The sequence below is a fragment of the Camelus ferus genome, chromosome 16 (genome assembly GCF_009834535.1).
Source record: "Camelus ferus isolate YT-003-E chromosome 16, BCGSAC_Cfer_1.0, whole genome shotgun sequence".
Lineage (NCBI taxonomy): Eukaryota > Metazoa > Chordata > Mammalia > Artiodactyla > Camelidae > Camelus > Camelus ferus.
Window position 1 is genome coordinate 15,572,312 of NC_045711.1, and position 25,386 is coordinate 15,597,697.

The window sequence follows — 25,386 nt, forward strand, 5'->3', positions numbered from 1 at the left end:
AGGAGGCAGGAAGCGTGAAACATGCCTCATGTTCTAGTGGCTCCTGATTCTTCATTTGAAAGGAACCCCTCAAATGGAAGAAATACATTAAAACATAAGATTTCACATGGTAGAAGTGACAATTTTATCATCCAAATAGGACTTCATTTGGAATTTGCACCCGGGATGCAAAACCTTAGAGTCCAAAAACATGGGATGGAAATTCACTTTCCTCACTTTGTAACTCCATGGCCGTGGATGAGCTGTTTACACCCTCTGGGCCTCGTGAGTTGTGACAGAGATATCAGAATTCATACAGCTGTGGGATTAGTGGGACAGGTTTCAATGAGATGATTTATGTAAGAACTTCTGTCTCAGAGACTGGTACTTTTCAGTTCAGCCAGTGCCAGAGCGCCAGGGAGAAGGACTAAGCGAACAGGAAGAATTGCTCCGTGGTGAGTTACTGAGCACCATACTGAGCTGCTTTTCTCCTCTCCTTTTTCTGCCCTCTGCCTTTCCCACGTCGCTCTGTGTGCTGAGTGACTCCTGTGTCTGCAGTCCCCTCTTCCTACAAGATTCTGACAGATCCTTTCTTCCCAGTTTTCATCACCTCCCCTCAGCAGCTGGCAGCCCTGGGCATGGCCAATACTTAAAGGCAGCAACGACACTCTTTAACTTGTACATTAGTTCTCCTTGTACACCTTAAAGCTGCCTTTTCGTGTAATTCTGTAACCGGAACCAAACAGGCAGGCTTTCTCTGGAAGCGCCCATTAGCGATACAAAGCAGAAGGGCGCTTGGCAGCCTCGTCCAGAGAGCCTTGTTTAGAAAGTGGTTAACTCATTAACTCCATCCCAATAATCCTGTGCAATGAGTTACTATGATTTATTGTTGACAGTAGCTGAGAAGGCCAGGACACATGGACACAGTGACTTGCCCAAGGCCACACAACTTGGTGGAGACAGAGTTGAGTCTCTGTTTTCCCTTCACACCCTGCTCCATCATGCTGTCTGCCTTCTGCATTGGGAAACATCTACCGACCAGCTCTGGGCATGTGGCAGAGGTGGTTGCCTGTGTGAGAAGAGAAGTATCGTGATGTCCATCAATCCTGGCATTTCCCTCCTCTTCAGCCTGAAACTCTGAAGAGACATTCACAGTTGCACCTGGTCCTTTCCATCCTGGATGGCTTTGGTTCCTCTGCTGGGCACAGGCAAGGGACAGGGTCTGGTCGCGTAGAGATATTCTAGTTCCCATTCTTGAGTTGGGGACCCAGTCTCAGCCCCAGTCGCGTGCAGGGAACCTGTTCCTGGTCCTGCACTATACTTGATCCAGAGGTTTCCATATATTCTTTAATAATAATTAAACAGGGTGATGCCTCCCTGGCTGGATAGTGTCCACACTTACAATGATAGAATATTAAAGGGACATATGCCCTCTGCTTCTGGAGAGGTAAGTTCCTGGGTGATGGTGGAACTCGCTACTCACATCCTGAAATTCATTTGGTGGGGTGGGGGTGAGGAGGCTTGAGTAGTCAAGAAGGGTGATATAAGATTCTCCCTACCAGGCATGAAAATCTATCATAAATCCAGAATAATTCAGATAGTGTAATCCTGGGACAAGAAGCCAGACAGATGAGAAAATCTGAGTTGAGAGCCCAGAACTTCTGTGTCAAGAAGCAACTTGAATGCAAACATGACTCGCAGTTCTGAAGGCAATGACAAAAGGAATGCAAAAATAGAGGAAAAAATTGATTTCTTTCTGAAAGCTAAAAAAGACTGACACCCAAATGCCAGACCATGAGAATGTGTTGGGATGACATGGAAGAGACACCAAGAACCCACCTGCCTCCCGAAGATAACCATATGGTCTCAAAGGAAGGGAGGAGAAGACTCCACGGACGCCTGTAGTTTGGAGGTGGTTGGAACTGGGGGTTAGGGGGAGACTTGGGCCAAAAAGCAGTCCTCTGCTCAGAGTATTTTTAGCTACGGTGGATCAGTGGAAGTTTGCCAAGAGCTCTGGGGACACACATGGCCACAGCAAGCTAAAAGCAGAGAGGGCGGTACTGCGCAGTAAAGCAGGAAGGGACACTCGGGGACGGAGGCCGGGCAGTAGCCGAGGGCAGCTGCCGAGGGCAGCTGTGCCCAGAGGGAAAGGCTGCTTCGCCAGAGCCGCATAGGTAGGGTTTCCGCCTCCCAGGGTCATGTGCCACTGCCAAGGTCATCCTGTCCTTGGCTCTCCGGCCTCTCCCTGTAGGCTTGGAGCACTGAACTGGCAGCCAGGCCACCACCTTCTCTGCAGGGAAGGATTGCAGCAGCTTCCTAGAGACGCGAGCAGCAAGGCCAAGGGCGCTGGGCAACCCAGCCACACTTCGCTAGTGAGGAGAGCAGAATGGCCTTTCAGGACAGCCATTTGCTTTATGGACCGAAAGCCTTCTGACAAGCCCACTTCTAAGAGCGTGTCCTAAAGTCACATCAACTACCAGGAATGTCCACTGTGGGTTTTCATGGTAAAATAATGGAAACAAATGAATTATTTAGTAATAGGCATATTCAATCATTTGTGGGATAACCAAAAAATGAGATACCATGCAGCTTCTAAAATCGCATCTTTTGAAGGATATTCAATGGCATCGGAATGTATCTGTGATCTGTTCCTTTACAAAGCAGCTAACGAAGGAAAACTTAAATGTGAGGCCACATGAACACAAAGAAAAAGGACCTCAAGTCCCTGAATTAATGTTGTTGAGAGTTACCTCTAGTTCAGGGATGAGTATTTTTTTTTCCCGGAAGCTTTTCTGTATCTTGCAGTGTTTCCACATTGACTTCGTATTGCTTTCGCTTACTACCCTTTACCGCTTCATGTTACGTTCTGAGAGACTGACTCAGCCCGGCCTTCCAGCTTACTAATTCATCTTTAACTGTCTTCATTCTCATATTCAGCCATCCACTTGAGTTTGTTTATTTTGGTGAATTAGGTTTTGCTTTGACTTTTGGTGTATTTTTTTCCATTTTATTTTTTTATGTGTTTTAAAACACACGTAGAATTGACCATTTTAATCATTTTTAAGTGTACGGTCAGGGACATTGAACACATTCACACGGTTGTACCACCATCACCACCATCCATCTTCAGATCTTCCTCATCGTGCAGAACTGAAACTTGATGCTCAGTAAAGCAGTAACTCCCCGCCCCCGCTTCTTGTCATCCCCTGGCGATCACCGTTCTTTGTCCCTATGACTGATGGCTCTGGATACCTCATGTAGGTGGAATCATACAATATTTGTCCTTTAGTGACTACTTTATTTCACTGAGCATAATGTCCTCAAAGTTCATCCATGCTGTAGCATGTGTCCAAATTTCTTTCCTTGTTAAGGCTGAATAATATCCTACTGTATGTCTATACAACATTTTGTTTGTCCATTCATCCATTGATGGACACCTGGGTTATTTCCACCTTTTGGTTAAGGTGAATAATGCAGCTTTGAACATGGGTGTATGAGTGTCTCTCCGCTTTCTTTTCTTTTGGCTGTGTACTCAGAAGTGGGATTACTAGATCATATGCTACTCCATATTTTACGTTTTGGAGGAGCCACTATACTGGTTTCCATAGCAGCTGAACTGTTCTACATTCCACCAGCGGTGCACTGAGTTCCAGTTTCTCCACATCTTTGTCAACACTTGTGTATTTTCCTTTTTTTTTTAAAGTAGCCATCCTAATGTGTAGGGGGTGGTTGTTTTATTATATTGGTAATTAATGAAAATTCTCTTGCTTGTCTCTGAGAAAGACCTGCTCCATTTGTTCACACTGTTTTGTTGTAAGTTTGGAGTCTTTCTTTCGTGGTGCTGACATTCCTCCCGGGTTAGGTGATTCTCGATCGCACCCTCACACGTCCCCTGTGGATACCTGTTAGACTGTCTGATGCGCAGGTGAGCGCAGTCTGTGGGGAAAAGACATGTTGCTGACATGTGTGCTTTGATCTGATTTCAGGGATTGGAAGAGAGGCACAGGATGACCAGTAGCTAGTCACAGAGTGAAGAATTCTTGACCCCCTTGGTTATTACCAACATCCTGGAGCCCACCCATCTGTCTCCCAAGATGCCATGTTTACTGCTCTTACTTGGGGACAGTCCCATCCCATGTAATCAATGCCTAGTCCAATGCGTGGAGAGGTGCAGGACATGATAAAGGCTGACCTCTTGCTTTGTTACCCCAACTAACAGTCCTGATACATTGAACCTTGTACTGTCTGCTGCTCCAAGGCAAGGAGGATTCTTGGCATGGCTTTCAGTCACTCACTTGCATATGTCTTGGGATGTGGTTTTCCAATCCAGTCAATTCCATACGCATGTTGTGTCTCAGAGATTACATACAATTCCAATCCACTAAGAAATCCCGTTTTCCTGTGAAGGTACAGATTTTTTAAACTCTCATTTCTGTTATAGGAATCAGTTGTGTACTCTGTCTCCTATCTTAAAACAGAAAACATTTACTTCTTTTGCTGCTAAGAAGAGAGAAAAGGATAAGAGGTATAAATTAGAACTTGGCACCTAGAAACAAATCATGGCTTATATTAGAACTTTACTAAATGATGAAGGTGACATTACAAATCAGTGAGCAAAGGAAAATTCCTTAGTAAATGGCAGAGGTATATGTAGTTTGCCAACTATTTGGGATAAGTTAAAGTTATAGTCTAGCCTCAAACCATACATCTGATTCCACATATGAGGATATTTATTTCTCTCTTCCCTCATGTCACCAAGTTCTTCCAATTTTTTGTTCAAAAATGTTTTTATATTTTTCTCTTCCATTTGTACTTTTGTTACCTTAATACACTCAGTCTAAGTCAAAATAGCTTAATATCTAGAGAACTGAAACAGGCTTCAAAATGATTGACTCTAATAATGGGATAGCTCTAAACTCTTCCCTTTATTAAATTAAGATCTATGATTTTGAAATATAAAATAATTGAGGATTCTTACTGTTGGTATAATATGTAGAATATGGAAGCTATTTGATGGAGAACTTGGAAAGTAATATCTTAATCACAATATTTTAACAGAATTCACTAGTAAAACCATCTGGGCTTGGAGGGTTTTTTGAGGGGAGGGGCAAGTTTTTGGTAATCAGTGTAATTTATTAAATATAGCACTATTCAGATTTATGTTTCTTGTATTAATTTTGGTAAATTGTAATTTTCAAGAAATTTTATCTAAATTGTCAAATGTATTGGCTCAAATTTGTTAATGATATTTTTCTGTTATCCTTTTTAATGTCTAGGGATCATAGTAATAATTCATTTTTAAATTCTTGATATTGGTAAAATTATTCTTTCTCTTTTTCTTTGTTTTAAGTTTTTTGTTTTTCTGGATCACTTTAGCTGGGGGGTTTTCAGCTCTGTTGGTCTTTGCAGAGAACCAGCCTTTGGTTTTGTTCATTTTTGCTGGTACTGGTCTGCTTTCTATTTTGAAGATTTCTGCCCTTAATCTTTATTATTCTCTTCCTTCTACTTACTTTGGGTATATTTCTTCTTCAGCTTATTAAGGTAGAAACTTAGGTCATTGGTTATTTAAATCATTCTCCTTAAAACTCTGTTTCCCTCTAAACATTGCTTTAGCTGTATCCCATAAACTGTAATATGTTGTGTATTCATTATCATTTAGTTCAAAATATCTCTACTTTCCCTCATGATTTCTTTTTTGACCTATGCATTATTTAGAAGTTGTTGTCTAGTATTTTTCTAAATAGCGTATTGTTTCTGATTTCTAATTAATTCCAATGTGATCAGAGAAAGACTTTATATAACTTCAGTTTTCTGTGAGTTTGTTGAAACTTGGTTTATGGCCTACTATATCTTGGCAAATTACTATGAGAACTTGAGAAGAATATTAATTCTGTAGTTATTGGGTGTGGAGCTCTAAAAATACCAGTTAAATCAAGATGGTTGATATTGTTGTTCAAATCCTCTATGTCATGTTTATCTAGTTCTATCTAACATTGAGAGAGACCTTAAAGTCTCCTACTATGATTTTGAAATTGTCAGTTTACCTCTTTAATTCTGTCAGATTTTGCTTCATGTATTTTGAGGCTCTTATTAAATACCTATCAATTTATAATTGCTAGATCTTCCTGATGAATGATCTTTCTTATAATTATGAAATGTCCCTTCTTTATCTCTGATAATACTCTTTGACTTGAAGTTTATTTTAACTGATACAGATGTAGGCATTCCAACTTGTGATTACTGTTCATATGGTGTATCTTTTTTCCATCTATTTATTTTTAACCAATCTAAGTCTTTATGTGTAAAATGTGTCTCTTGTAAACAACATATAATTGAATGTTGCTCTTTTTTATCCCTTCTGATAATCTGCCTTTTGAGTGTGGATTAGACCATTCATATTTAATGTAATTGTTGATGTTTTTGGATTTAGGTTTACCATTTTACTTGTCTTCTGCTTGTCCCTCTACTTTTTGTTTCTATATTCCCCATTTCTTGCCTTATTTTGGATTACCTGAATATTTTTTAACATTCTGTTTTAATTTATTGATTTTTTAAATGATTTCTGTTTTCATTTATTAGTTGCTCTAGGGGTTACAATATACATAATTAATCTTTCACAGTCTACTTATTGTTAATATTATACCGCTGCATGCAAAGTGTAGAAACCTTGCTGTAATGAAGGGCCCTCTATGTTCTAGTTATTACCTGTCTTACGTCTACCTGCCTTAAGAACATCACAAGACAATGATATAATTTTTCTCTACATAGTTATATATCTATATATGTGTAAACTTAGAGAGAAAAAAGTCTTTAAAATTTACCAAGCTGTTTACCATTTCTGATGGTGCTTTAGTCATTCTTGAATATCTAGGTTTCCTTCTGAGATCATTTCCCTTCAGCCTGAAGCATTTCCTTAAGCATGTATTGTAGTAAAAGTCTGCTGGCAGCAAATTACCCTACTTCTCCTTTACCTGAACATACCTTAGTTTTGTCTTCATTCCTCAAGGACATTTTCTATTCTAGGTTGGCAGTTTTTAATTTTGTTTTCATTTTGTTTTGTTTTCTAGACTACATGATTTCTGATAAGAAGTCTGTAGTAGTTTAAATCAAGGTTTCCATTTTGGCCATGTGTTGTTTTTCCTGGCTGCTTTTGAGACTTTTCTCCTCTTTGGTTTTCGGCCATTGGATTATGATGCTTCTAAGTGTGATTTTTTGTGAATATGTCTAGTTTGGGGCTTGTTGAACTTTCTAAATCTGTACATTTCTGTTTTTCACCAAATTTGGGATGTTTTGGCCATTACTTATTTTTCTGCTCTTTTTCTGGGATTCTAATTGTCTAATATTAGATTTTCTGATACTGTGACACAGATACCTGAGACTGTCCACGTTTTCCATTATTCTTCCCGTTCTTTCTCACTTTGACCTATGTGCAAAGGTACTGATTCATTCCTCTGATACTCATTCTTCTTTTCACCCCTTTCAGTGAATTTTTTCAGATATTCGACTGTTAAGTTTAATGTTTCCATTTGATTTCTTTTTACGTATTCTAGTTTGCTGGTGTCATTTCCTATCTTCACATTCATTTCAAATACGTTTCGATTTACTTCATTGAGCGTAGTTGAAAGTATCTAAAGTCCTTGTCTGACAATTGTAATATCTGGGTCATTTTAAGTTGCATCTGTTACTGTCTTCCCCACTTGAAATGGGTCGCATTTTCCCAATTCTTTGTGTGTCGAGTGATTGTGGATTGCATCCTGGACATTGTGAGTCTTACGTTACATAGACTCTGAGTTCTTTTATAATCCTCAGGAGAATGCTGGTGTTTTTGTTTTAGCCCTCAGCGAACCCAGGGAGAGTCACACTTTTAGCTCTCTCGTACCTATGTGCACAGAGGTTCAGATTTCAGTTTAGTTTTAAACCTTTGCTGTGCTGCTTTGAATCTGCCCCATGGAAACATCATCAAGGGATCAACCGGAAACTTGCGGAGAGATTCAGACGCGGAGCCAGGGAATCCCCTCCTTCTCCAGCTCCCTCCCCTGCAGGTTACCCCAGTTGCCTGGGCCCCTTTCCCTGGTTCCTCTGGCTGGAAAGATGAGCAGGTTTTCTAGTGAAGTTTTAACTACCTATGACTTGCCACTTCATGACTCCAGGCCACCCTCAAGGCAAAGCCCCCACCCCAAAATGGGAAACTCACCCCCACGTAAGTCACTTCTCCAGGTTTCAACTCCTCCCCACAATCTGCCTGATTTTGTTATTATTCAGACTCCTCGGGTAGTTGTTTTTCACATTTTACAGTTTTTGTTAGTGAGAGGGTCGGTCTGAAGGAGGGCGTAAATTGTGGCTCTCCTGTCATTTTCCTCTGTCCACAAAGTGAAATGATTTAGCCCTCTTTGTTATCCGGTCCCCAGATGGAGTTATATGAAGCTCTCCAATAAAGCACAGTCTAGCCCCCAAAAGTAATTACAAGCAATTCAGCAACATTGGTCTCTCCCAAAGAAGGTTGGTGAGAGTCCAATTCAAAACCCATAGAGATGCTTTTTAAAATTATTCCTCCATTGTTCTTTCAGTGTATCTTAGGGTTGCATGTGCTCTGAAGCCTCACTCTGAAATGATCAACTTAAAAGCCAGGCTACATATCCTTTTCATTTTTGCTTCTCTTACCTCCATTCTAATTTTATCTTCATAAAAGCAATTTTTGTTCTCTCTTTTCATTATGAAGTGATTAAGCCAATCCCTCTCTTTGAAAATTTCTGCTCTCTCTTTCCTTATCCTGGGTAGCGTAAACCCAGGAACCAAGATGGCAAACTCAGAATCTCCCTGACAAAATGTACATGTCCAAAGATGGATGTTTTAAGGGGAGAGGAGTGAGGAGGAGAAAATCATAAGCACTGCACTCGTAATGTGTGTATCATGTATATAATTACTTAGACATATAAATGTATATACGGTATATTATCTATTTGTGCATAGGGGTAGTAACATGAAGTTTTATAACTGACAGTTTGGACGTTTTACAATGTTTTTCTGAGCAAAGCATGACTCCAGTAGCCCTTCTCTGAATTTCCAGGTGGATTGCAGATTCTCATAGTACTACCACTTACTGATGACTTCCGTGCCAGGCGCTCTGCTAAGCAACCTGCTTGCCTTGTCTCACCAGACTTCATAGCAATCCTGCAAGGTGTCCCCATTTACACATGACTGGGGGTCATAGAGGTTGGGCAACTTGCCCAGATTGACCCACCTTTGAAGGGGCTAGAGATGGGATTTGAACCCAGGTGAGACTGGAGAGACCAAGCTTTCTCTACTGCATCTCTTCCTTTGAAATCATGGCCAGAGTCTCTGCATTATTTGATGGGGTTCAGCTCCCAGGAGGGCTAGTGGGGAGAGCAGAAGCCTGGTGCTGAGAGAATAGCATTCTCTCCAAAGAGGAGACAAGTCTTCTGATTTCTGGTTGTTACCCACTTGCTACAAAGCCCTACGACCCCCTCAGCTTCTCCCGTCCTCCTTTCTCCAGGTCTATGACAAAAACGCCAATGTCCCCCACACAAATTTCCAGAACTCTTCTAGAAATAAAGTGAGAAGCGTGATGCCAAAAACGTACGAAGCAGATGTGAGTGACTGTAGTCAGTGTTAGCCCAACTCACAACCTAACACTTGCTTTTCTAAGTTTTACAGTTACGACTTCAACAGAGAAGGACCCAGGAGCAGCTGGCTAACCAAGGCATAATACCACGTGAGTACCTGCGTCTCTCGTTGACTGATACCGGCTGTGGGACCGTGCAGTTGGGGAACTGGAAAGCACAGTCTAATTCCAAAGATTGGTCTCCTAAGATCCTCAGACTGTGTCTGAGAAATCCCAGATCTTGGAGGCTTTTCCCCAAATGCTACTCCCCTTTAATCATATCGGTTGTACCTAAAATCCCAAAATGGTGGGTGTGTTTATACAGTGAACACAATTCACTATGGACATCCCTTCCCCCTCTCCTTCTTTTAGAATTGGATACGGTCACTATTCTTTCTGGAAGCATTAATCACATCATCTTTTCCTCACCCCCTCCGTTTCACTTCTGTTTGGGTACTTGAGTCCACAACTAACTGAATATTTGTCAAGTGCTTCCTTTATAGAGTAGTGAGCAGCGATGCCATTCAAGCACAAATGGTATAACGTTGAATTCCTGGCCATAATTTGGGTCAAAGAAGAGGCAGTATCATGTCTTTTAGAAGATACGTTTGAAATTTCCTACCAACTGAGCAATCGAGGCTAACTTTTGGTTATCCATAGAAATAGGGGAAACACTGCATATGAATGAAGTCAGTTGAAGCTCCTTAAGTCATAGGTCAGTTTAAAAGTCAAGATCCGTAATGACTCTTGCAGAAACCTGGGTTCCATCAGCGTTAAGTAGGCAGCAAGCATTTGCCCTTGAGAAGTGTCCTGCAATTCGTAACCTTGGTGCCTAGTGACCCAAGGTCTAAACACTTTAAATACAGCCTGCGCTTCAGAGCCAGAACAGAACTAAGAATTTTTCAGCCCCTTTCCTTTGGTAATTCCCATGTAGCTCTTCGTTCATGGCTGAGCCCTATAGCCACTAAACGGCAGGTGCCCCTTATAGCAGAAAAATTTTTTAGAGGTTTGCTTAGCACAGAAGAAACAGCTCACCCCTGCAACTGAGAGGCTGTTGCAGAAGTATGTACAAGTAAGATGAGAAACCAACAGAGCAAGTCTGTGCGGCCTGTTCCATCTTAGCCCAGCAGGGCAGGCGCTGAAACACGAGAGGGGCTGCAGACTTCAGGGCCGCTGAGTACGTGTTCACTCCAGGCTGACCGGGCCAGCCTTTCTCTGAGCCCTGCTGCAGGTGTGTGGATGCTAACTTGTTTAACTACTGCCTGAAAGAATGGTTCGCTGAGAGTGGATTGTAGACCAGTGTAGCTCCACCCACTGGGATCCTCACAACAGATCGCAGACTACCACACGCCCTGGAATATGGGATACGCACGTCAACTTCAGCGGGTTAAAATAATCGATTCCCTCGTGGGCGTTTCTTTCCCTTGGTTCTGGAAAGGAAACTGGAGTAGAGAGACCCAGTGCCCTTCAGTCTGCTCAAGCTGTTCGCGCCTCATCTAAAGTTCAGCCCGTGTGCTGGACTGTGAATCTCTGAGCCTGGGTCTTGCCTTGCAGCTGGCATTTGGATGAGAATAAACCTCTTTTTGAGGCTTCTGGGGTTAAATCTCAGGGAATCAGTAAAAACACCTCATAAAGATAGAAATGAACCCTATGATATGTTTTTAAATAACACCCCAATATAAACTGCAAATGAAACGTCCATTTGTGGAGTAGGGACCAACAAAGATATAATATTTTGTTTTCCAGAATTTTCAGACTCAAATAATGTACATATTAATGAAGTACTGCTTGAGAGAAATTTTGCATCCATAGTCCATTGTATCATGAAGATCATTGCTAGGAGAAAAGTCCTCTGAGAAAAGCAATAACTGTTTTCTTTTTAATTCAGCAAAACGAGAGTGGTTAATTAAGCATCACCAGTTTTCTGTAGTCGTCAGCCACTTCCTCTCAACGAGGCTTCCCAAAGGTGTCATTCTGCTGTGGAAAGATGTCAGAGTCACAGCAGGTGCCCACTGCAGCCCCAGCCCTGGCTGATGACTTAGCTCTTTTGGGGAAGCCAGACTCTGCGAGCCTCAGCACCTGCTGAGAGATTAGGGCGGAGAAGGTTAGCCTCTCAGCCCAATTGGAGATTAATTACCCTGCAGTCTGTTTGGTCAGCCCCCCCGCGGGTACCTCTGTAAAGGTGACCATGGTCTCAGGGCCCTTTCAATTCAATCAAATTCAACATGTTTCGTTGTGAACCAGACCATATATGCAGGATAGTGTGTAGGGACAACAATGAGCAAGACAGTCCTTTGGAGAGACGAGATTTGAGAGGAAAGGGTGAGAAGAAACACGTAGTATAAACTCACGTTCCGCAAGAGGGCTTTTGATTTCTTCATTCTATTATTTGAATTTTGAAGCAGAAGGAAAGAGGAAAGGAGAAAGGCAGGGGGTGAAATGGAAGGAAGCAAGCCAATAAATAGTCAGGAGAGATCATCTAATTTCATGATTTTCAATTTTTTAATAGTTAAAGATACTCTATGTTGTATCTGTGTGTATAAGTATATATACACACACACACGTGTTGGGAGCCTCTCCCCCACTCACTCGGCCCCCCTCATCCCTCCTTGACACCCCTCATTGTCCTCCCCAGGGTGCTGGTCCTCTTCAAACAGAGTTTGAAAACCCCTGGTCCAAAGTCCAAGACCCATTATCTTTAATGCTCATAGAACTGAGATTGGCAAGGCCTAGGAGACTTTTCAAACATCCCAAAGCTAGGGCTCAGTGTGATCCTCCGTACAAACTTGCACTGTGAGAATTGAAATGCACGTGCGGTAAAATTATTAACACCGTCTCCTGTTACCCATAAAGTCTGAAATCACCCTGCTCTTCCCCTTGAATTTTCAAACTTGTCATCAGTTGCGTACATTGAAAGCTGATGGCTAAGTGTAATTGTTCACTGTCCTTATGTTATTATTGTACGGCGCTGCTGTTCTTAGCTGGTCGACAGAAACGCCTGCTCTCTTTGGGCAGGATGAGTCTTGAGTTGTGCATTAGGTTCAATCCCAAGGGCATTGTCCATTGCAAAAAAAAAAAAAAAAATGCAGCCCCCTCCTGTTGCAGTAGAATTGAGGCCAGACCATAGGTCTCCTGATCCTGACATAGGGCTCTTGTCTCAAATATTCAACAGGAATCACTTAAACTTTAAAAGTACATTCTTAGAAGTTTCTGTCATCAAGTATTTTGTGGTCAAAAACATTCAGTTGGAATTTGGGGGGGTGGGGGGGATATATATGTATATATATAAACATGCCAAATGGTTTTAATGGAATAACTTCAGGTTCTACATGATAATCTGCACCTCCCTATGACCAAGAGTGAATGAAAAATCCCATTGAGTTAGCCGTGTGACCCCATCTTACTTCAACTGCACACCGAACTGATAATTCAGTATGAGGTTTCTGCCCCACTTATTCCAATGCGCAGAACCAGGTGTGGTTTTCAGTGACCAGTGAGACCAGTCCACATGGACTGAATGTCCTGTCTCCCTCCTCCTTGGGCATGCATCCTGCAGGTTTCCAAGTTGCTAGTGAGCAGCCAGCAGTCGCAGCCATCAGAGAATCAAGTTCTCTTTTACAAACCCCCGGACTCACCCCTCTGAATCATTTACTCACTTCTTACTTGTACACATTATAGGTTTAGGATTTTCCCCTTCCGGTGCTTTGAATGCATTTAAAGGCATCATTCCTTGAATTTAGTCAAGGAGGGCAGGGTCCTGAGGCCAGCACAGAGCCTCTCAGACAACTTTAAACAATGGGAAAGGATTCTCCAGCCAGAAGCATGGGACCCAAGGGTGGGTTCTAAGGTTGTTTTCATGTTTATAGGGTGAGTTGTGGTGGTCACCTTTTCAAAATAGTCATGAAAGCTCGGTGAAATAGCCTCTTGACATATTCCTTTAAGAATGTATTGTTTAGACTCCTCTCCAAAATCCTACCTCTGCATCTCAAAATGCAGATTTCGAGTTGCTTCCTTTGTCACCATCAAGTAGAATTCAGAGGGATGGCTTCACCGCCTGCTCCCGCTCCTCCCTGCCATGCTCAAGACTGCAAGAGGATGTTAGGGTTCTTTGTTTTCTCATTGTCCAGCCTCCTCCCCTGTAGACCTGTGGGGCTCAAATCTGTTGGTCATTCTCATGCAAATTTCCTCCTCTACTTTCTTTTCTTTGGGCATCACTCTCCTTAAAAAAAAAGTCATTGAGCCATTCTGAGCCTAAATACGTTGACCATCTGCTGTGAGGAAAGCCCTGTGGAACCCAGAGGAGTCAGGTGTGAACTCTGTTTCAAAGAGCCTGCAGTCTAGAAGGGTCCCCCAGATCGCCCCTGCTTAGTTACCACACTGGAGTGAGTATATGGCAGGACTGAAGGAAAGAACTGACTTTCCCTCGCTCTCCCTCTGCTGGAGCAGCGGGGCTGATCTGTATGCGCCCAGGGGAGAGAGGAGGGAACGTCCAGTTTGTTCTCCTGGAGTGGAGAAAACGAGATGAGAGAACCGAAGTGGATTACAGAGGACCAGGGCCCCCGAGAGGCTGGGACTTCTCCGCAGAGCCTCAGAGAGCGCACCGCGGGCCAGAGTGAAATGTCTGGGCAGCCGGGTTCCCTGACCTGATCGATGTCAATGAATTGCAGGATGCGATGAGCTGTCTATGAATGGTGCTGCCTTTATTTGTTTTGCAGACTAATCCAAGCCTCAGCAGCCACATACTTACTGCAAAGCCTTGGTAAACCCCTGAACTCTGTGATCCTTCTCCTGAATAGCAAGAGGAATGGTGGGGCTGCTCTGTCCCCACACCACACGCAGCTTCCTGATAGCTCTGGGACGTTGACTGGGCAAAGCCTGCCTTCCTCTCCTCAGTGCATCCGTCTGACTTGGCTTCTCCCCCCAGCACCTACCACACACTCTTGGCTGTTTGAGCAGAACACGGCACAAGGGATCAATCTGTCCTCTGCCCTTCCTTCTAACGTCTCCAATTCAGAGATAGGAAAAGGCGCCCTGGATTTTCACGCCAAGCCCATTTGGGTCAAAAAATCCTTCACTTCCTTCTCCCCTACCCCCACCTCCTCTTTCCTTTGATTTTCTAGTTCCTTGTTCTTTAGAAACTGGTAAATCAGTAATTACGCTGATCCTTTGAATTTGTCTTTGGACCCTTCTGAGAAATTCCAAAGTATTCATGTACGATGCCTTAAATTCTCCAAGGGTGCAAGCCAGGTTCTAAACATTACAAGACTCCACTGGGAAAATACTCTCTTTTTAGACCCCGAAGACTATCATTTGGGTACTGAGTAGGCAACCTATTTCCAACCCAAAGAGATCAAACAATTTCCAAAGCCTTCATGGGTCCTGTTTGCTTTGAAGAAAAATACCCATGATCCAGTTTGTCTTTACAAGCGAGGCAGAGAGAAAGCAGACTAAACCCATTCTATAAGTGGGAACCTGAGAGCGCAGGAAGACTCTCAGACTTGTGCAAGGCTGTGCCAAAAATAGATGGCAAAGCAAGGACAGAGGCCAAAGGGACGGATCCCAAAATTTTAGTCACCCAAAACTTCTTTAATTATACCCATCACTGCCCTAGAGCTTATGTTTGAATTAATTTTGTTTTCCTCCCAAACAGCCTTCCATACGTGAATTATTAATCCATCTATCTGTCTTTGATTAATTCATGGCTTATAACCTTACCAGCCAATGCTTTTTGATGGGAACAAGCAGTTCTCAACCAAGTTGTTATGATTCTAGGCAGCAACCGTGCAAAGTGACAGTTCCATTAGCCCAAGCAGCCTTTCTCTGGGCAAACACCCCCTTCTTCAGCTTTCTGAAATACTGAGAAATCAATGCTAGACATCATTGCTCCCTTTTTGGACTCCCAGGTTCCCCAAGACTCCAGATCAGGACCTGCTGGCCTGGGAAACACCAGAGCCGCGCTCCTCAAACTTGGGCATCAGAATCGCCTGGAAGGCTTGTGAAAACACAGGCTCCCCTGGGTGCCCCCACTCCCTCCCAGAGTTTGGGATTCTGTTGGTCTGGGGTGAGGCCCAAGAGTTGGTATTTTTGATAATTTTCCAGCTGATGCTGAAGATGCTGGTCCAGGAGCCCGCACTTTGAGGAACACTGCTCCAGCCGCTGCCCCAGGACACTGGCTCTTTGATGCTCCCTCTTGGTCCTTGTCCATATCCCAGAGGGGTCAGGTTCTCCCCGTCCAGGCTTGGTGGTAAGCTGACTCCATGAGAGAAGGTTGGCTCTGGCACAGGCCTGCCTCTTCCATGAGAGCTGCCACCAGCCCCAGGGCCCCTCCCCCGTGCTGGAGAGTCAGCCCTTCTCCTTAACCGATGGATGGCGGCCCCACCACCTGTCTTCTCCTTTTCCTGGGCTCCTGCTGGAAGCAAGAGTTTAGAAGCAGGGGACAGCAGGTCTGTCCTTATCTTGGAATCTTTTTTGAGCTCTAAGTAAGCAAATGTTTATACACACAGCTGACCCCAAATTAGCTGGGCCTGCGGGGACAGAAATAGGACTAGCCTGTATCTAAACACAAATTCCCTCATGAGAAGTAAGTTATCTTCCTCCAGGGAGAAGGAGTTCGATGTGTGGCTGGCTGAATTTACAACCGTATTTTTACTTGAAGTCACATTGGCTTTTTTTTTTAATTTGGAAATCCACATTTCTTTTCGATCCTAAATGTCAGTGTCTCTTAAGTACAGTATTTTGTCCTTTATCTTCCCAGGGCTGGCCGCAGAGGAGGGCCTGCGTGTATTTTCCAGAAAGTCAACTTCAGAGGAGGGAGGGGAGGGGTGATGCGTTACGGCCTTGGCTGCCCCTCAGGGGAGGTGACCAACCCACATTCTCTGGAGTCACAGAAAAGGCAAATGCCAGTCACGGGGGCTGTGGCAGGCCAAGCCCAAGCCCTAATAACGCCCCAAAAAGAAGAGCGTTTGGTAAAAGGCAGCGTGTGGCCCTTCTCGGCAGTCCTTCCCAAGTCCTTGTTAGATGGGCAGAGCCTCTCCCACCCGTCCCAGAAGACCTTTGTGCCCCTGGCGTCAGAGAACTAGGCTGGACGATCTCGTCCCAAGGGACTTGCTAACACCGAGAACTGACGAATTACGTCTCTACAAGCTGAGATACAGGAAGTGCAGCATTTCTTAGAAAACTTAATAAGCCTGCTGATAGGAATTGAAGAGTGTCTGGGACGAGAGAACCAGACAAATTCCTCCTAAGTCCGAAGCCCAGTTAAAACCAGTTGAGTCTGGAATATAAGCACTTTCTTAGGATGGATTCTTGCTGCACTGCCAAGGTTGCTTCTTAAGGGGAAGGATGCCTTACTCTTTTGACCCACCGAAGAAGGCCACGCTAAAATCAGTGCTTTCCTGGATTACCAAAGTCATTAAGCCTCCCCAGTATGTAACACCTCCTTAGGTGACCGCCAGACTGTCGGACAGAAGCGAAGACCTCGGGGTTCAGGTTGTATAGATTCACCAGAGCCCACGGGACTTCAGGCAAATTTGTGGGATCTGGTTGCCTGGGGAAATGGGAGGTGGTTTCAAAACTGCGTCAGTATAAATTGCAGCTGTGATCAAATGCAGCAGAAGGCAAGCTCCTTCCTCAGGAAGGTGGCCAGGCCCAAGTCAGAGAAAATGCACGAGTGATGCCATAGACCTGCACGTTTCTCCAGACGATTCAGAGCCGCTGAGTGGGGAGAAATGGATGGGGGAGGAGGCCATTTAGAAGGCCTTGCAGGTTTGCAGAGAGGTTCATTTTAAGAGTGAAAAGCAACAAAGAGAAACTGGTGGTGTTAGGTTGATGGGAAATGTGATATTCTAGCAACATGATCAATTCTTTTTTTTTTTTCTATGGGAAAGGAAGCCTCTTAGTCTGTGGTCAGATTGAGGAGGACAGGGCTGCTGACTATCCTTGGCACAAGACAGCCTCTTCTGCACATTCCTATGGTCAGCTTTGCAAATGTAGGAGCGAGGGAGGGAGATTTAGAGAGATGCCTTAGCGGTTTCCCCAGCAGCATCCTCAGTAGAGGATAATGTGGTCAACGAGATGCCAGGACTACAGTGGCGTCTGTCCCATATGCAGTAAGCCCATCTGAAAGCTGGGCTCAGGTTTAGCGTGATCCCAAGGGCTGAATGAGGGAGACACACCCTCACACACATGCACACACTCACATTCACACGTACAGCCCCAAGTGCCTGTCTGGCTAGAAACCCAGTTTTTGTTTGTTTTTCTACCAGCCAAAATTTGGAAGACTATTTCCTTGCCTGCCGCTTGAGAGTAGATATCTGTTAGAGTAATATTATAATTCTGGATCACGTGATTCACCAGCTTGTCCAGACCTACAGTCCGGAAAAGTATTTGATGTGATTCTGTCACCTCTGATCAACCTCATCACTTCTAATGAAAAGCAATTGTTGATGGTTCCGGGTTGTGATTGTCCCAGGGGATCAGGAAAACCAATAAAAAAGTGGACTTGTACAGGATGACGTTCTACCGCTCTGCTAAGGCACAAGTTGACTGTGTCATCGTGAGTGGTTGCTGAGACAGGAAGAGGAGGAGCAGAGCATCGTGGAGAGAAGGGAGGCTGGCATGCAGTCCAGGGTGTGCACGGCGGCTGTGGCCACGACTGACCAGTGCTGGTGTCTGCCGGTTGTTCGTATTTTGAACGTCACACTTTGAAAGAAGTTAGGTTGCCAGAGGCCCTAGGCTCCTAGCCCTACCTATGTGACCCTGCCTGGGCAAGTCAGTCCCGTTCTGTGGGTCTCGTTTCCCCCTTCTGCTCAGGGTTGGAGCTGGCGCCCATCCTCTCCAAGGTCTCATCCAGCCCTCAAAGTCTGATTCTGTGCTAATCACTCAGCACTCTTCTGCTGCATGTTCCTGACCGGCCAGCCACCTACCTGATCCAAAGTACGAGCTCCCTCCTGCATATGGGACACGGACCGCAGCCTTCCGCCCAGACTTTTGCACCCAAGGGCAGAGCAAAGCCAAAGGGGGCGTCAGGCACCCCAGTCTCCCCCTCTCCCTAAAACTAGAGCCTTGCCTCGGCCCCCTGCCCCCGGCCTGTACCTCCTCCAGATCTTGGAATGCCCTGTCTCTGCCACCTCTCTCCCTGTCGCGTATTCTGCCTCTGATGCGCCTCCTATTTCAGGCTTCACGACCACCTTCCTTTGTCTCCTGTGGTGTCCTCTGGGCCTTCCCTCTTCCATTGCTTGTGGCCTGATGAAGGCGATCACATCTGTACTGTGCACCGCTCTGCAAGCACACAGGCCAGCACCACGGCGCTGCTCCGTGCCCCAGGCCCCCTCTGCTCACGTCTGTATCTTTCCGTTTCAGCCCTGAAAAGCCCACCTGAATTCCATGAGCAAAGAAAACGTTTGGATAGTGACAAGGTAACGCCCTGCAAACTGCCCTCATCCTGAACTTAGACTCCAGGCTAGGGATCTCCAGATGCGTAAGCTTGGGTGAAAGCAGGTAGAATTTCTCTTCCAAACTCAACCAATTGGCCGGATCCCTGCCCCCACACCACCTGGGTTCTTACTCCTGTGAACTGAAAACTGTGGAAATGAGATCAATTCTGTTAGCTTTGAAACTGCTATTTGTAAACTTAAAAAAAAAGAAGTCCCCAGTCTTTCTGACTGTCAGGGGGGAAATCACTAAGAATGGGGCCAAAGAGGCATGAAACGAGGGAGGTGAGGTGGGTTGACAGCTGCCTTATCTTTCATGACAGTCTTTTCTCAGCAACAGTCAGATCATTTTAAATCCACTTCAGTGGTAGGGTAGGGCCTGTGGTTGTGGAACTTACTTGCTGCTATTTAAAGGCAAGAGGAGTCATACTTATTTCTCTTGTAGCCTTTGAGGGGGGAAATAGGCGTAAACATTCTGTACCTTCATAGCAAGTCCCTGCAACCTGAATCGATCGATTTCGTAAGTCCTACTTAACAAGCATCGGCGCTGTGCAGTGAGAAGGGAAGGCAGGAGGTGTCCTTCTCCTGGGGTCTCTCTGCCAGAGTCCTAGCCTGGCAGCTAGTGAGCAGGGAGAGAAAGGACCAGATGTCTGTGACTCTGGAGTTTTATTTTCACACGTCCTAAGAGAAAAATCAAGGGAAAAGCAGGCAGAGGGCATATATTATCACGTTATACTGGATGGGTTTAGGTTACGTCTCATCTCTGACTCTAGTTAATTTGTGACTGTCCTAAGGGACAATGGAATAGAATTGACTATAATACAAGCAGCTTGTATCACCAGTTTTATTAATATTTTACAAAGAGTTACCTGCCTGGCCTTTAAGTTTGGAGGTCTAATGTGGACCTGAGCTTTTTACCTCTTTGTCTTATTTTTCCATCCCAAAATTACTAGAGAGGTCTTTTGTGAGTCCCCCTTCATCAAAACGTAGGCGAGCAGGGATATTTGCACATTTGATTTGTCATAAAACACTTTTCTCCTTTGAGAGAAATAAGGTTTCTTTTAAAGTTAAAACTAGAGAATTCAAGTATAACGAGATTGATAGCAGAATTTATTCTGTGTTTGTGTTCTACAGGCTGAAGACACCCTGAAGCGTAAGGTCAGAAACAGGTCCGACCGTGCAGACGTGGTTAAAATGCACATACTCCAGGGTAAGGCTGCCCGAAATCAGAAACTGATGCCGGTCGGTGGAAATGGGAAATAGGCCATTTTCCAGTGTTCTTGGTCTTTGAGCAGTTGCTAGGTACTCTTAAAGGTGGCCCCCGTCATTACAGAGTGGTGGCTTTGAGCTGTCATCTAGTCATCCGAGGCCATGGGGATGGTCCAGTTGGGAAGCTAGGAAATGGCTAAGAAAGTACCAGACCTGGCATCCAGTTTGAGCTGTGCCGCTTCCCAGCTTTCTCTGAGCGTATATGGAATGTCCAGCATATATCGCACTCCTTCAAAATGTCCATCCTTTATATCAGTAATAAATTTCTAGTATCTTATCAAAGAAAATCAGACATACAAAGACTTATGTACAATGATGTTTATCATGTAATCTCCTTAGATAGTGAAACATTGAAATCAGTGGAATGTCCAACAACCGGTGGCTGGCCGAATGAATTATGCACCATCCGTGTAATTGAATACTTCGCAGCCAGTACTAATAAGGCTTTAAAAGAATTGTGATTTAATGAGAACAAGCTTACAAAATGATGTTTCACGAGAAGGCAAGATGTGTAAAAACCATACTTACAGTCAAATTCAAGAAAGAAAAAGCGTATACATTAACTTTATTTACAGTCAGATTCTGTGATGAAAAAATATAGACCTAACAATGAATATTGTACAAGTAATTAAGAAAGATGCCCAACTGTTATAAACAGTTGGCTGTAACTGGGGAGTTTCCCAATGCTTTCATTTTCTTTTTTATACTTTTTTTATAGCATTTTTCACACTTACAGCAATGAGTATGTAGTAATCCTATAATCAAAAAAAAAAAGCATAAGAAATGTTATCTGTCATATCATTACAGTCTCAAATTAAAATATTGGGCTGTGAACCGCAGCAGCCCCCAGTTCAGTCTCTGGCTGTTCCTGTGCAGTCCTCTCTTCTCCCCAGCAGAAATCGGCATGAGTCCTCTAGAACACTAAGGATCTGCTGGGCTCACAGTGAGCCCTACCTTCCGGATTTTCATCATCTAATTTTGATTAGGTTGTTTACTTTAGATTTTTCCTCTTTTTTGAGGAAGGCCTGTATCACTATGAACATCCCTCTCAGGACCGCTTTTTCTGCATCCCGTAGATTTTGTGTGGCTGTGTTTTCATTGTTATTTGTCTCAAGGTGTTTTTTTAATTTCCTCTTTGATTTCCTGTTTGACCTGTTGGTTTTTTAGCAGCATGTTTAGTTTCCATGCAATCGTTTTTTTTTTTTCTCATTTCTATTTCTGTGGTTGATTTCTTGTTTCATGCTATTGTGGTTAGAAAGATGCTTGAAATAATTTCTATCCTCTTAAATTTGTTGAGGCTTGCTTTGTGTCTGAGTATGCAATCTATCCTAGGGAGTCTTCTATGTACACTTGAAAAAAAAAGGATATTCTGGGGTTCTTTTGGATGTAATGTCCTGAAAATGTCAATTAAGTCTAAGTGTTCCATTGTGACATTTGGGATCTCTGTTGCCTTATTGATTTTCTGTCTGAAAGATCTGTCCATTGATATTAGTGGGGTCTTAAAGTCTCCCACTATTACTGTATTCCCGTCAACTTCTCCCTTTGTGTCTGTTGGCATTTGGTTTATGTATTTAGGTGCTCCTATACTGGGTGTAAATTGTCTAATTTTGGAGGCAGCAATATAGATGAAGAGCCAGGGCTTGTACCTTCTAGCAGTAGTCAGAGCAGGGGGAGTCTGTAGGGACTGGCGTTAGGAAGACTTTATTAGGCTGGAGAAGCACAGTAAGCAGAGGTACACAGGTGAACTCAGTAAGACGTGGGGCAGGAGGAAGAATGCCAGGCTCCCTGGAGTGGTGAGGTCATGAAGGGCATGGATTCAGTTTGTGACGAGCTTGCAAAACCAGACTAATGACAGAGAGGGACAGCTGCCAAGGGGCACAAGAAAGGAGCATCTTCTGAAGCTGAGTCCTGTGCTGGTGAGCAGGACAGATGAGAAAGCTCCCTGAGGCGGGGGGTGCAGGGGGCGCCCTTGCACTGGCCTGAGGGGCGATCGGGAGAGGCTGTGGGCTTGGGCACTCCCGTCCTTTGGTTTGGAACACTGACATTTTCTCCATCTCACACTGAGTGCTTTACAGATGCAGCTTCTACACAAGTCTAACCTGTTGCAAAAAATTAGACTTCCCTAGACCTCTCCTGTGTGGGTATTGCTAGGTGCTAAGCCTGGGCTAGCAGGTTGATAATAATAGAACAGATGGGCTAGGAGGTCTGTAAATGTCTCACCTAAATTCACAAAGTTGAGAGCGATGCTGCAGACTCCTGCGGAATCCTCACTTATGGTTCTGCATCTTAGCAGCAACTGGTTCCCCACATCCTCCTCTCAGTCCTCGTGCAGAAGTAAGTCAGGGTCTCACCCGAAGAGGAGGGGAGGGACGGTTCAGGGCTTATTAGTGACCTTTTCCACTCTCCAAATGATGAGGAGCTGCCTGTTGGATAAATTCAGTTTTTAAAATCCCTGTGTAATTAAATAACTGTTTCCCCCAAGATTGTTTTTTTCTTTTATAACTAACCTGGACATTAGTATCAACAACCTGAACAAGTCTAAAACTCTTAAGAAGTCATGCTAATGCAACTAATTGTAATAACAGATAATATTTACTGCAGGCTCAGCCTGGGCTAAGCGGCACACAGACAGGATGTGCACCCAAATGCTACAGCTCAGGGTCAGTAAGCATCATGGGTCCTGTGGACCACTTACTTACAGAATCACCAAATTGCACATTTGTTTCCCCAAAATCCTTGCAAAGCAAGTTTCTCTAACTCTTTTGTGCATCTCTGTTTGCCTTTATTTGGAAGTGCCTGGTCTTTGCTGCTAATCCATGTGAAATGAAGATGATTGCATTGAAAAATTATCAGGATGGTGGAGCACAATGGGTCACAGTGTTTTGGTTACAAAACCAAAAAAAAAACCAAACAGAAATGACATCAACTTCTAGAGCTGACCCTTCTGATTTCAACCCCTTAGCGTCCACTGCAGAGAGATCCGTTCCAACTGCTCAGATGAAACTGAAAAGAGCCCGACTTGCTGATGATCTCAATGAAAAAATTGCTCTCCGGCCGGGGCCACTGGAGCTGGTGGAGAAGAACATACTCCCCGTCGATTCTGCTGTGAAAGAGGCTATAAAAGGTATTCGCACAAATGGCATGCGTCCCTCTGTGCTGGGATCTGAGGGCAGCCACGGCTCTGAGGGGCTGGGGCCCTGGGGGCGAGGGCTTCTCACAAGACAAGAGTCAATCCGTGGGTCACTGTTCCAGAAGGTTCCCCATAAGCAGATGTCTTGCGAGTGAGGAAGGAACTCCATCCACCCACCCTCCAGGGTCAGGTTGGCCTTGGCCAGTTTGGTTCTGGTCGAGCAGGGTGGGAACCTGACTTGATGTAAACCTCAGAACATCTCCCCTACAGGGTTCCATCGCTTCAGAGCCATCGCCTCTTTGATCTTCCTCTTCTAAAGGGGAGTAGATGGGTAGAGTGGAAAAATTGCTGGACCAGAATGAGAAGACCTGGACTCTAAGCCCAGTTGAGGTGCTGGGCTGGGGCCTCCCCAAGTCCTTTCACTTCTCCAGGAGGGAGATAAGACCCACCTGGTACAACCCACAGGCTCTGGAGGGTGAGGTCCAGTTGTGTAAGCGTGTGAAAACCCTTTGACAACAGGCCTGCGTGCTGCAGGGTTGCAGTGCAAATACTTAAGGAGGAGACACAAATGTTCACTCTGTCATCAGCTGTGTAAAATCATGTCGTAGACCTTTTGCACAGTTTAGACGACGTGGATCCCAGCAGCATGAGGATGCTGAATTCGTCCATAGAGGCGTCCACCGAGGTGGAGCCTGGGAAGACTGTGGTAGACGGAGGAAAGGGAGGCCTGTCATTCCCGCTGGCAAACTTGTGCTCTTCCCATTCCGCCTACAAAAGCTCTCAGAATTATTGCTACATAATGAGCAAAGCACATTTAAATGTTTTTGATACATTGTCAAAAATGACAGCTAAAGATGTTTTATGAAACGCTAGGTTCATGATTAAACTTACCCACATTGTAAAATCTTGCCCACACCCAGCCCGTCAGAGGCTGCGTGAATTTTGTACCTGGGACCTATAAACGTGAAAATATTGGCTCTAGGAGATGCAGTGTCCTCATCAGCACCCACTGAACATCCCAGCGTGATATTCCCTCTCCCTCACTCCCTCTCTCCACACTGACTACCCTGTGCCTTTGAACTTGGGCTCACCCCCTCAACAGTGTGCTGTCCGCATCTCTACTCTAAGGTCTAGGATAGAAACTGTCTCTGTCAGGTATCTCTTATCATTTCTTAACACATTCTCTTCCATGCATACACATTTATTTTTGGTTTTCGTATGATAGGCAAACGATCTTGTTTAATTTGCATTCTTTGGTTTATGGTGAGATTATATTTTTCAATGTGGATTTTGTGTCATTGGCAATTGGTGGCCATTCCACTTTTCTATGGGGCATTTTCCCTCCTAACTGCCTTGTAAAAGCTACTTATATAGAGGGAAAAAGGCTAGTCCTCCATCTGTCACAAGTGTTGCACATCCTTTTACCAACACGTCCTGTGCCTTTTGGGTTTGTGGGTAGTGTGTTTCACCTGTAGCACTTTTAAATTTCTATGTAGTTCAGTTTTTTAATCTTTTTCTTTGTGGTTTCTGAACTTGTTATCATTTATTGAAAACATTTCCCACCTCAAGAATAGTTATTCACCTATACGTGTTTGAACATGTATATACATCATTCTTGCATTTCAATTCTTAGTACATATGAAATTATTTGAGTTGAAGAGAAAGGTCTCATTTTGTTTTTTCTACAATTTTATTGATGTACTTTACAACTTGTCTTAATATCTGTCTTCACAAGTCTCTTTACAGTGCTCTGATTTTTCTAGCGTTTTTTCGTTATTCTCACAAGTAAATGGTGGGTGAAATTTAGAATCTTTTTATTGTTACCAACTTCAATACTGTTAGAATTTTGTTTGGGATTGCAGTAAATGATTGTAGTGAATTTATAGGTTAATTTATGATGAATTTATATGCATAAAATATATTCATTCTTCTGAGGTAGAAATATAGTCTCTTTC

General features: G+C 44.0%; 1 protein-coding gene across 6 annotated transcripts in view; it reads left to right on the forward strand.

The window, feature by feature from the left end:
- Nucleotides 1-25,386, forward strand: part of MYOCD (myocardin) — an 87,652-nt gene that overhangs the window by 26,173 nt on the left and 36,093 nt on the right. For 4 of the 6 annotated variants that reach the window (XM_032498825.1, XM_032498824.1, XM_032498830.1 and 1 more), the window contains exons 2-5: nt 9,647-9,712; nt 18,962-19,017; nt 20,167-20,242; nt 23,264-23,425. In XM_032498825.1, the coding sequence (XP_032354716.1) occupies nt 9,647-9,712; nt 18,962-19,017; nt 20,167-20,242; nt 23,264-23,425 (360 nt within the window). Of the gene's footprint in view, nt 1-9,646; nt 9,713-14,316; nt 14,361-18,961; nt 19,018-20,166; nt 20,243-23,263; nt 23,426-25,386 lie in introns of all 6 variants that reach the window. The other 2 variants (XM_032498828.1, XM_032498827.1) reach the window with 2 other exon arrangements.